A 13,789-nucleotide genomic window follows, 5' to 3' on the forward strand; every position below is an offset into this window, starting at 1 on the left:
GGACATATCTCAGCAATAGAAAGGAATGAACTGTTGGTACAACAGCTTAGATGAACTTCAAGGTGATTATTATGTGTGAAAAAAAATCCAATCTTTTTTTATTAGGGGAGATTAATTAATTAATTAAGTGATCTCAATACCCAGGATGGGGCTCGAACTCACAACCCTGAGATCAAGAGTCACATGCCCTACCGACTGAGCCAGCCAGGCACCCCTGAAAAAAATCCAGTTAATAGGTTACATGATGTAGGATTCCATTTATATAACACTGTTGAAATAACAATTATAGAAATAGAGAATGGATTAGTGTAGTAGTGGGTATGGAAACAAAGAAGCTGGGAACCATGGTTGATGCTACAATTCTGTATTTGGGTTTTTTTTTTTTTAAAGATTTTATTTATTTATTTGAGAGAGAGAGAATGAGAGACAGCATCACAGGGAGGAGGGTCAGAGGGAGAAGCAGACTCCCTGCCGAGCAGGGAGCCCGATGCGGGACTCGATCCCGGGACTCCAGGATCATGACCTGAGCCGAAGGCAGTCGCTTAACCAACTGAGCCACCCAGGCGCCCCTACAATTCTGTATTTTGATTGTAATGGTAGTTACATGAAGCTATAGATATAATCTTGCAAAGAATTATACACACACCCACACACAAATGAGTGAATGTATAACTGGTAGAATTATTATAAATTTTGTGGATTGTACCAATGTCAGACATACAGTTTTTATATTGTACTATTATTCTGCAAGATATTAACATTGGGAGAGGCTGAGTGAATGGTGTATAGGACTCCCTGTACATTTCTTTCCAACTGTCTATGAATTGATAATTATTATTACGAAAAGTTGAAAAGAGAAGTTTCTTGCAGCCCGAATCATACATTATCTGGGTTGAGAAAGATATATAAGTGCCTTGAGTTTTAATAAAAGGCAGTTACTCCACTTCTCCTCTTTCAACTTTGTATGGTTTAAAGATTGCATTACTGTTAGTATTCATACCATCCTTACAGAATGCTGTATATCAAAGCAAAGTTAGGAAGCACAGTGTCTGGCAGCCTCGGTACGAAGCAATTACTGAAGGGTCAAGCCTTGCCTGCAACTTTAGGAATCTAGCTTTTAGGACATGGCATTTAGGGGCATGTCAAAAATTTAGTCCCTGCAGATACTAAAGTAACAGAAAAAGCCTCAGCCACAGAGAAACTGTAGATGGATCATCATTGCTCAGTGTTTTGTGTATCAAGATCAGAATAGGAGTGATGACAAAACTGTTATTCAGTGTTAAACCTAGAGGATTATGGGATACAGGTTGTTACATTTCTATGGTAACTGCACTTGTACTTTAAAAACTTAGATAAATGATTTTTTTCAGTTAAAACCTTTTTATATTACAGGAAATAAATGTTAATATGGAGAATGATTTTAAGACTGATTCGTCATCCTCTACCTTTGCTCTTCAAAGTTCTTCGGAGACAATGTTTTCTATTCAGCTATTAGATTTCAAAACAAGTTTACTGGAAGCATTAGAAGAGTTACGTATGAGAAGGGTAAGCTCATTTTTAAAATGCTTTTTTTAATCAAGGAACTTGATTTTATTCAGCCATTTGGTTTAAGGGGGGGAAAAAGGCCTAACAAAATAACTTCTTATTTTGAAAGAAGAAATATGGTCCAGATAATGAAGTAAAAGAGAAAAAAACAGATATAGTCGATATCACAGAAGGAAAAAGAAGAATTTATAAAGCAAAAAGTAAAATGGATTTTCAGATTGTTAAATACTTGGTAAGTCAGTTAGTATTTACCTCCAAGTGCCTGGGAGTGCATAGGTAGCACGTAGTTAGACACTATGGCTGATAAAAAGGAGCTGCTCTTCAAGAAATTACATTTTTGTTAAAGGCTATGAGATAGGTGCCTATGAATGATTAAGTAATGAAAGAGCAATACATTTTTGAGTGACAAAATAAATGTATGTAGTAAGTATTCTGATTCAAAGAATAAGTATGTCCTTATTTTTTAAAGTGATAACTCTTGAGGTATTTATTTAGAAAGGAAATATCTACTTAAAACTGGTTTTCTTAAAGTTTTTTTTAAATTTATTTGAGAGAGAGAGAGAGAAGAGGGAGAGAGAGAGGGACAAGCAGGGAGACCAACATGGGGCTTCATCCCACGATCCTGACATCATGACCTGAGCTGAAATCAAGAGTCAGATGCTTAACCAACTAAGCCACCCAGGCGCCCCTATATAAAATTGTAAAAGTTGTTTGGTTTCAGCAGATCTGTATTGTTCAAAACCCCTTAAAAGCCTTTCCTTTCTGAGACTCTGTGGGTCTAAATTTGAAGCGTGTGTTGTCAGTTTTCTTTTTCTTTCTTTCTTTCTTTCCTTTTCTTTTCTTTTCTTTCTTTCTTTCAAGATTTTATTTATTTATTTGACAGAGACATAGCGAGAGAGGGAACACAAGCAGAGGGACTGGTAGAGGGAGAAGCAGGCTTCCTGCGGAGCAGGGAGCCCGATTCGGGGATTGATCCCAGGACTCTGGGATCATGACCTGAGCCGAAGGCGGATGCTTAATGACTGAGCCACCCAGGCACCTCCGTTGTCAGTTTTCTGTAAGATAGATGGGAGTTGGTACAATTTTGGAGAGAAGAAAATAGACTATAAAACTACTGTAATAATGAACTAGGAATTGGGGTCATTAGGATTTATATATAACTGTGAAAATAGAACAGAAGAGACAGGAAGGAGGGCACCTGGGTGGCTCAGTCGTTAAGCATCTGCCTTTGGCTCAGGTCATGATTCCAGGGTCCTGGGGATCAAGCCTTACTTCAGGCTCTCTGCTCAGCAGGGAGCCTGAGTTCTCCCTCTCCCTCTGCTGCTCCCTCTGCTTGTGCTCTCTCTGTCAAATAAATGAATAAAATCTTTAAAAAAAAGAAGAGATAGGAAGGAGAATCAATAGAATTTGGTGATTTCCTGAAAATGAGCTGTGAGAAAAAAGATCTGAAACAACATTTTTATTATGTGATTCTTGTTCTAGGATTTAAAAATATTGAAACTTGTTATCATAATAAGAAAATTTAATTACCACAGTGTTCATCCTATATAAAGGTACTTATTATCTGTATAATTAAAGCCTATTTTAATAAAGAAGAAATCCTGCTAAAAAAGGATATGTTGGGTAAGCAGTAAAAAATTATTTTTGTAAGAATAGCTTAAAGTGGTGTTTTTTCTAAGTTAAAACAACTTTAGGTAACTGTTTAGAACTTCATATTCTGTTTTACTGTGTTTCAAGCATTATATTTGGTCTGTTTATATTTCCAACTTAAAAAATAAGCTTCCTTTAAAAATCTTTTGATAGTTTCAGGGTAGCAACAGGAACCGTGTTTTCAATAACTAAGTGCAGGAGTATATGCTACTTTTAATAATATTCTTCATTGAAAGAAGAGCTTTATTCTTAAGAAGGGGAAAAATTCCTCCCTTTTATTGGAAAAAGAGACGTATTGATTTTCACATTTACCATGATGGTAACACTTTATCCCTATTGTGGAATTTTAATTTTTCTCCCATATTTTATTAGGAAAATTAAAAAAATACACAATAGTTGAAAGAATTTCACAGTAAACACCCATATACCCACCGGGGTAGGTAGAATAAAGGCATCCCAATGATGTCCACATCCTAATCCTCAGAAACTTTGAATATGTTACCTTACATGGCAAAAGGAATTTTGCAGGGGTGCCTGAGGACTCAGTTGGTTGAGCCTCCAACTCTTGGTTTCAGCTCAGGTCATGATCTCAGGGTTGTGGGATCAAGCTCCACATCGGGCTCTACACTGGCCATGGAGCCTACTTGGGATTCTCTCTCTTTCCCTCTGTCTTTCCCCCATTCTCTTTCTCTCTCTCTCTCTCAAATAAATAAAACTTTAAAAAAAGGATTTTGCAGATGTGATAAAGTTATGAATTTTGAGATGGAGGGATTTTGCTGGATTATTCAGGTGGGCCCAATGTCACAAGGGTTTAGAATCAGAAGGAAGCAGGATAATATCAGAAAAAAAGATGTGATGACAGAAGTAGGGGGCATGGTCAGAGAGAGATTTGAAGATGTTGTGCTGCTGCCTTTGAAGATGGTGGAAGCAAATCATGAGTCAAGGAATGCAGGTGGAAGCTGGAAGAGGCAAGGAATTTTTCTGTGGAGACTTCAGAAGGTATGTGGACAACATTTTGATTTTAGTTAAGAACATTTCAGGTTTCTGACCTCCCAAACTGTAATAGAATAAATTTGAGTTCTTTTAAGCCAACAAATTTGTTGTAATTTGTTAGAGCAGCACTGGGAATCTAATACACCTACCACCCAGATTCTACACCTGATCTCATATATATATCCATCTGTCATTGGTCTTATTTTTTTGATGCACTTCCATGGAAGTTTGAAATCAGTATACTTCAGTATGCATATCATTAACTGAAGTTCAATATTTATGTATTTTTCTTTTTTTTTTGTTTGTTTGTTGAAATATTTTATTTATTTATATGACAGAGAGAGATGCAGTGAGAGAGAGATCACAAGCGGGCGGGGGAGGGGCAGAGGGAGAAGCAGGCCCCCCGCCGAGCAAGGAGCCCGATGCGGGGCTCGATCCCAGGACCCCGGGATCACGATCCGAGCCGAAGGCAGACGCCCAACTGACTGAGCCACCCAGGCGCCCCGGTATTTTTCTTTTAATATAAAATGTATATACAGTTGACCCTTGAGCAACATGGGCTTGAACTGCACAAGTACACTTATATGCAGATTTTTTTGATAAATATACTACTATACTGTAAAGATATTTTCTTTTTTTAAAGATTTTATTTATTTATTTGACAGAGAGAGACACAACAAGAGTAGGAACACAAGCAGGGGGAGTGGGAGAGGGAGAAGCAGCCTTCCCGCTGAGCAGGGAGCCTGGTGCGGGGCTTGATCCCAGGACCCTGGGACCATGACCTGAGCCAAAGGCAGATGCTTAATGACTGAGCCACCCAGGCGCCCCAAAGATATTTTCTCTTACGATTTTCTTAACATTTTCTTTTCTCTAGCTAATTTTATTGTAAGAATATAGTATATAATACATATAACATACAAAATATGTGTTAATCAACTGTTTATGTTACTGGTAAGGCTTCTGGTCAAGAGTAGGCTATTAGTACTTAAGTTTTTGAGGAATCAAAGTTATATATACAGACTTTTGACTGTGCTGGGAGTTGGTGCCCCTAACCTCCAAGTTGTTCACAGGTCAACTGTACAATGAAATGTATAGTTCTTAAGTGAACCATTTCATGAGTTTTAACAAATGCGTATAACTGTCTCATCCAAATCCTTGTCAAGATACAGATCATTACTAACTCCCCCAGAGAGTTCCTTCATGTCCTTTTTCACTTACTCCTCATCCTTATCCATCAGACGCAACCATTGTTCCATTATTTTCCACCAGGGATTAGTTTATTGCTGTTCTAGAAATTCATATAAATGGAATCATTACAGCATATATTCTTTTATATAAATTTTCTTTTACTCAGCATGGTATTTTTGAGATTAATTTGTTATTGTAAATATCAGTAGTTTTTTTCCTTTTTATAGTTGAGTACTATTCTACTATATAAATATAATACAATTTGTTCATCTGTTGATGGACATCTCGGTGGTTTTCAGTTGGTGGCTCTTCTGAATAAGGCTACATGAATATTTTTGTACAAAATGTTGGGCAGGCATGTATGACACAGCTAAGCAAGAAAGGACCTTATTTGGGAACTATTTATGAGATGTTGATTACCTCACATGCCCTCCCTGCTCTCCTGAATCTTCATTGAAAAATTTTAACATTTCCCCTTGGTAGTCTGTGAAGAGATATTTTTATTTAGCATTTTAAAAAGAAAGCAAAAAAGAATGAGATCTGATCAAAAGTGATAATTATATTTAATTTGTAAAGCTAAAAAATGTAGAACTAAAATACTGAACTATAATTATTGACATGCTTGGGTAGAATTGATTCTTAGGTCCTTGTATTGTTCAGGAGGTAAGATATTGACCAACTATAGACTTTGTTTAGTTATGAAGGCATATTAAAAATTTCAGGTTAATCAAGTGAATAGGGTTTGTATCATCCCAAATAGTAGAGAGAAAATATGCAATCATGACTAAGTATCTTTGATTTGATGTTGGAAATAGCCATAATTTTAGGTTTTAGCTGTCTCCGAAGCTTCATCCTGGTTAAAAATACTGATGCTGTTTTCTATATATTCCAGAAACTGGCCCAGCTAATCTACATTTTTTTCTAATTAGTTTTAATACTGTAAGGTCTGTTAGTGGTAAACTAAAGGCTTTCTCTTCTCTTTTCTTTCTCCCCTCCCTTTGCCTTGCCAGAAAATGTCTTTATTTTGCCATAGATTTGTAGATTGCCATTTATGTTCTGTCAGTATTTTGAAGAGATTTTATTGAATTCTTTTGTTGCATTTGAGAAGTTTGATGTTCATTTAATTGTCCTTCTATAGGTAATCCATCATTTCTTTCTATTTGTTCGTTGGAGCTTCTTTTTATCTTTAATGGTCTGCAGTTTTAATGAGTCTATGTGAGAATTTTTTTTTTTTAAAGATTTTATTTATTTATTTGACAGAGGGAGACACAGTGAGAGCAGGATCACAAGCAGGGGGAGAGGGAGAGGGAGAAACAGGCTTCCTGCGGAGCAGGGAGCCCGATGCGGGGCTCGATCCCAGGACACTGGGATCATGACCTGAGCCGAAGGCAGACGCTTAACGACTGAGCCACCCAGGCGCCCCATGTGAGAATTTCTTTACATTTCTTGGGACTCATTTTGGTTCCTGAATCTTAGGAAATTTTTCAGCCATGATCTTTTTGAGTATTGCCTCTCCCTTATTTTTTCTGTTATCTTCTAGAACTCCCATTAGGTAACATATTGGAGACCATGTCATTTTATCTTCTATGATTCTTAACTCTTTTATATTTTTCATGTATTTGCCTCTCTGCTGCATTCTGGGTGTTTCATTTTGTTGTTTCCTAATTGTCTCTTCAGATGTTTTTACTTGCTAGCTAACTTAGAGTTTTACATTTCAGTGATTATGTTTTTCATTTCTGTGTTCCTTCAAAGAATCTGCTATGGTCTGAATATTTGTGTCCCTCCAAAATTTAAATGTTGAAACCTAATGTCCAGTGTGATGGTATTAAGAGGTAGGGTCTTTGGGAGGTGATTAAGGTATGAGGGATAGAGCCCTCATAGATGGGATTAGTATTCTAACAGAGCTCCCTAGCCCCATATACAATGTGAGGTCATGAACTGGAGAGCATCTGTCACCAGAAATAGAATCTGATCTTAGACTTCTAGTCTCCAGAACTGTGAGAAATTAGTTTCTGTTGCTTATAAGCACCCAGTCTCTGGTATTTTGTTATAGAAGACTGAACAGATTAAGACAGCATCTAAAAATTTAATGTAATGTCAATCAAAACCCAGGGGGATGTTTTTCAGAATTTGGCAGGATGATTCTAAAGTTATATCTATAAGAAAATATATGGATATATACATATATCAAATCATTATGTTGTACCTTAAGCTAATACATTATTATATATGTCAACTTTATCTCAACAAAACTGGAAAAAAATTATGAGCATAGACAAGTAAGAATGAAGTGCTACATGCTTTATCAGATATTAAAACATGCTCTAATCCTATAATAATTAAAAATGTGATACTGTTGTAGGAATAAGCAAATCAGTAAAAGAATAAATCAATCCTGTGGGGAAAATAAGGACAGTCAGTCAATAAATGGCTTTGGATGATTCATAATACTTCATACACAAAAATAAATTTTAGGAGAAAAAAATAAAATGCAAAGAAAAAATGTATATGTATGTTAGAAAATATGAGACTTAATTTTTATAGTCTCAGGAATAGAGATTACCCCACCTAAGAGAAAAGATGGCTAGGGGCGCCTGGGTGGCTCAGTTGTGAAGCATCTCCCTTTGGCTCAGGTCATGATCCCGGGGGTCCTGGGATTGAGTCCCACATCAGACTCCCTGCTCGGCAGGAACCATGCTTCTCCCTCTCCCGCTCCCCTGCTTGTATTCCCTTTCTCGCTCTGTCTCTCTCTGTCAAATAAATAAATAAAATCTTTAAAAAAAAAAAGAAAGAAAGAAAAGATGGCTAGATATGATGACATACAAATTATTAGCTTATATGGGGTAAAAGCTGCCATAAACAAAGTCTAAAAACCAGTGGCTGAGAGAAAATATTTGCCTCATGAAAAATGGAAGAAAGAATCAAAATATTTTTTTTATCTTATTTACAAAACATTTATACAAATCAAAAGACAACACAATAGAAAAAAGAAAAACTATTAATAATCATAAAATATACAAAAATATGCTTTATTACTAATTAAATAAATGCAAATTATTGAAAAAATAAATGCAAATTACTGAAAAAATATCAATAACCAGTGTTGGCAAGGTTTTTCAGGAATGAGTATTGTTATATCCTTTCCTTATTGATGTGAATTAGTACATATGATAAATAGAAATTGACTTCTATGTCTCTAAATGTAAGATGTAGAATTTCCTATCACTAAGTATGAATAATTTACGCTTTAAGATAATTTCTTGTGTGGGCTTAATTGAGTAAATAATTTTTACAGTGATATATCCTATAATGTTATAATGGGAAAAATTATAAACAATATAAGTGTCTATCAACAGAGGGTAAACAAGTGATACTGTTACATTAGTAGCTTTAAATAAAGCATACTTCTTGGTATTCATACCCTTGAGTAGATTACTTCCTTATTAGCTTAGCCCTGGTTGTGTGACTTGCTTTGGCAAGGACACTGAAAGCATGATACAAAGCAGGGGCTTGGAAGTCAGCTGCCATGCCATAAGCTTAGAATAGATTATTTAATTATTTAATGATGAGAAGCTACATGAGGAGAGACACTGGAGTGAGAGAACATTATGGTAATTGCAGCCTCAGCCAAGCTAGCAAGTGAATGCATCTGCACGAGTAACCTTATCCATAGCCTGTGAAGCAGAAGAACTGCCCAACTGAGCTTAGTCAATGTATAGAATTGTGACGCTTAATAAATTGTATTTTATTTTATTTATTTTATTTTTTATTTTTTTTTTAAAGATTTTATTTATTTATTTGACAGAGAGAGACACAGCGAGAGAGGGAACACAAGCAGGGGGAGTGGGAGAGGGAGAAGCAGGCTCCCCGCAGAGCAGGGAGCCCGATGCGGGACTCGATCCCAGGACCCTGGGATCATGACCTGAGCTGAAGGCAGTCGCTTAACCAACTGAGCCACCCAGGCGCCCAATAAATTGTATTTTAAATCGCTAAGTTTTAGGGTAGTTTCATATGCAGAATTAGTGACTGCATCAGATACGTAGAATATTTAATGTAGCTCTTAAAAAGAATAAGGTAGGTACATACGTACTAACATGGGAGATGTAGATGGTATATGGTGGTGTAGGACCATAAAAATGACCCTGCAAGCTGAAAACAAGCAAAAGGATCTTAATAATAAATTATAAAAGTTGTGATTGTTCTGCGACTTAAAAATATTTGTGAAAACATTACATACTCTCTCACTTCCATTATAAATGTAAAGGAAAATGAAAAAATATTTAGTATACTATAATTTAAGCATTTTATTTACTTATTTATTTAGAGAGAGCACACGGGGTGGGGGGCAGAGAGAGAGACAGGGAGAGAGAATCTTTAGGCTCCACACCCAGAGTGGAGCACGGCACAGAGCTTGATCACATGATGCTGAGATCATGACCTGAGCCGAAATCAAGAGTTGGACACTTAACTGATTGAGCCACCCAGGTACCCCTTACTATATACTATAATTTAAAACGTTAGATACATTTCTTTGTGAAACACTTACTCAGATAATTTGAACAGTGCTTGCCTTATTCTTGTGTAACAATATGGAGTTTAACATTATTTCTCTGCCTTTGCAAATTATAATACTCCTGTTTAAGTTTGGATTAGCTTCCCACCTTTTATCCTTTGCATTTTCAATGTTGTCAGATACCTTTGAGAACTTCTTCAGTGTGCTATTTTTGCTGGCATTACTAATTCTGGGACATCTTCATCCTTTTTCATCACAATCACTTTCCTTCCACAGTCACTTTTTGTTTATGTTGGTATGTTTATCTTCTCTCTGTTCTTCTGGCCGCATTTCTAGGGTCTCTCAAATGGCAGTAGTGTTAACATTCCTATGGTCAGCTATTCTTCTTCTTCCTTTTTCTTTATAACAATCTGATTTTTATTCCAATATTTAGAAAATTGCTATATACTTTGAAAGGATGTATAATGATGTATGAAATAATTATAAAAAAAAAGCTCTCTAGAGAAACACATTGAAGCTTAAAAATTCCACAAATTGTTGACACATTTTCTACATTTAAATTTGGAAATTTTTTCACATGAAATAAGTATAATTAATCATACAATGAAATATAAAAGCACGAAAATGGAAATCAGCTCAGGTACCAGGTAGTCTTTATCAATAAGACTCAAGTCAAAATAAAAAATAGGTATATGATCATATTGAATTTTGTGTCTGCTAAAATTAAAGGAGCATGAAAATATCTATTGCAAACTGGCCAATTGACCAGAGGAATTTTCTAAAGAAATCTCTCCATGGTGAACTAAAAGATAAATAAAATGTTAATTTTTAAAAGGTTTAAAACTGTTTTCTTTTGGAGAATAAATATGACATTAATTTAAATTTTTATTTTATGAACTGGATTGACAGATCTAATTTTATTTTGAAAAATTATTGAGAAACAAACATCCACAGCCCAAATGAAAAGCAATAAGAATAAACTATATGAAAAATAAGTAGTCCTACATAACCAAAGGCTAATACTTAATATATAAGCTATCATGGCAGTCAGAATGACTTACATATATTTTCTCACTTCTGCTTCATCATTTTCTTTCAAAGTATTCTCTTTCTATTGGAAGTATTAAATGTATATTTTACAATATCTTTTAAAAATCCAAAGCACAGAGACAGTATTATTATATGTGTATTCAAACTATAAAAAAACTTAGAGGGTCATATAAATCACATTCATTTATTAAACATATAACTATATTGTAATTATTTCAGATTTCATTATCCCATTAATGGCTAACAGTATAGCTGTTTCTTCTATAACAATGTTATTCTCTCTCTTTTTTCTTTTTCTGCATTTTCTTTTTTTTTTTTAGATTTTAAAAAAATTTATTTATTTGACAGAGAGAGACACAGTGAGAAGAGAGAGCACAAGCAGGGGGAGTGGGAGAGGGAGAAGCAGGCTTCCTGCTGAGCAGGGAGCCTGATGTGGGGCTTGATCGCAGGACCCTGGGATCATGACCTGAGCCGAAGGCAGACACTTAACGACTGAGCCACCCAGGCGCCCCTGCACTTTCATCTTTGTTGGCCAATTCCCTTTTTGGATTATCTGTTTTTGTAAAATGTTACGTGGATTTATCACTAGGAGACAAGAAAGGAAAACACCTTGCACGCTTTACTGTCTTGGAATATACTGAATAACAGATACACATGACCTGTCATTGACAGACTGTGAAATAAGTGACATGATTGATACTGATCATGATCTGTTATTTAGAAATGATTTGTGGCTTGAAGAGTTAGCAGTGAAGTTTGTGCAATTACTCAGGATATTGTACCATGGTAACTGAAATTTGAACCATGTTGTTACGGAACTGAGGGTGTTTAACTAAAACAAGGTAACTGAAGTTCATGTTTATTGAAATTGTGAGGGCTGCTTGTATATTGTTAAATGAAAAATGCAGGTTGTTATTTAAAGAATTAAAATAAATGTCTAGCCAAAAAAAAAAAAGTTCTGGAAGGATATGTATTAAACCATTAACTATGGTTATTTCAGAAGAGTAAAGTTCTTTGTAGTGTTCTTGTACCTGTTCTGTAAATTTGAGGCTGTTTTACAATAAAAGATTTAACATAATATAAAGTGTTTGGCCTGCCAAGAAGTATTTACTATATGATCAACACCAATATAAAAACCAGAAAATATCAAAAAGGGGAATTTTAAATAGAAAAGGAAATTTAATATTGTAATTAATACATTGAAGAAATTAGAAAATTGAGAAAATAGGGGAAGAGATGGAAAATTTTACCTGAGACTTGAAATCTTAAAAAAAATAATCAAGTGGAAATTCTGGAAGTAAAATATACAGTACCCCAAATTAAGAACTCCCTCGATTAACAGCTGCTTGGATAGCAGAAGATATGATTAGAGATTCGAATAACAGAAGAAAATATCCAAATGATAAAGTGCCACCTACAGATTTAGGAAACTCTGCAAAACCCAAGTGTGATGAATACTAAGAAAATCACACTCAGATGCATCATAGAAGGACTGTAACCAAATGGAAAAAAATTTTTTTAAAGGTTTTATTTATTTATTAGAGAGAGAGAGATCACAAGCAGGGGGGGAAGGGCAGAGGGAGAAGCAGGCTTCCCGCTGAGCAGGGAGCCCGACGCCGGGCTTGATCCCAGGACCCCGGGATCACTACCCGAGCCGAAGGCAGACACCCAACCGACTGAGCCACCCAGGCGCCCCCCCCCAGATGGAAAATCTTAAGAGCAGCCAGAAGTAGAAAAGACCCCTTATTTTCAAAGGCACAATAATACAATTGGTAGTGGACTTCTCAGTAATAATTATTCAGCTCCAAAGACAATGTAGTGACAGTTTAAAGTACTGAAAGAATAACTACCAACCTAGAATTCTGTTCTCCTAAAATATCCTCAAAAATGAAGGCATGAACCTTAAGTTAATTAAATTTTATTTAATTAATTAATTTATTTTAAAGCTTTTATTCATTTATTTGACAGAGACACAGCGAGAGAGGGAACACAAGCAGGGGGAGTGGAAGAGGGAGAAGCAGGCTTCCCGCCGAGCAGGGAGCCCAATGTGGGGCTCGATCCCAGGACCCTGGGATCATGACCTGAGCCGAAGGCAGACGCTTAACTGACTGAGCCACCCAGGCGCCCCAAGTTAATTAAATTTTAAATGAATTTTTCTAAGCGAAAGAAGCCAGATCCAAGAGGCTGTGCAATATCCAGTGCATTTATATGACATTCTGGAGGAGACAAACCTACAGGGATGGAAAACAAATCAGTGATTGCCAGGTGTTGATAGGCATTGACTATAAATGGAATGCCTAGGAGAATTTTGGGGAGTGATAGATCATTCTGAATGGTAAAGTAGTAGTGGAAGCATTACTCCACATGTCTGTCAAAACCCATAAAAGTACGCCACAAGCTGAACTATACAGTATGTGAAAATTCAGTCAGGATTCAGGAGAATTCCAAGATGGAATGCAGAGTGTGAAAATATATGTAACTGTTTCACTAATCAAATGAGGTTACTTTAGTGAAAGAAATGGGTGGGAAGAGAAGCCGACTTAAGTAACTTTGGAAGAGAGTATTTGACTAGATGCTGTAAAGATAACACCAAAAAGGTGCATAAACACTCTCTCTAGTTGGTAAATTTGTTTCTCACAGGAGTAAGACTGAAACTACAGGTATGCCAGGGTTGAACAAATAAGCAAAAATTGTAGATAATGAGAGCTAGGTAGAATGTGTTTCTCTGTTGAAGGAAGAAGTTACAAACAAGCTAGACTGAGCTCTGTGGTGCTAGATTGGAGTTGGAGATACCAGTATGAGCTCATGACTTCATAATATACAGAAAAAAAGATACAGATATGTATGTAC

General features: G+C 35.9%; 1 protein-coding gene across 1 annotated transcript in view; it reads left to right on the forward strand.

Moving 5' to 3' along the window:
• Nucleotides 1–1,407: 1,407 nt before the first annotated feature.
• CCDC73 (coiled-coil domain containing 73) overlaps nt 1,408–13,789 on the forward strand; it is a 113,651-nt gene continuing 101,269 nt past the window's right edge. The window contains exon 1 of the mRNA XM_021685340.2: nt 1,408–1,545. Coding sequence (XP_021541015.1) covers nt 1,408–1,545 — 138 coding nt within the window. The remainder of the gene's footprint in view (nt 1,546–13,789) is intronic.

This window comes from Neomonachus schauinslandi, chromosome 11, assembly GCF_002201575.2.
Source record: "Neomonachus schauinslandi chromosome 11, ASM220157v2, whole genome shotgun sequence".
NCBI lineage: Eukaryota > Metazoa > Chordata > Mammalia > Carnivora > Phocidae > Neomonachus > Neomonachus schauinslandi.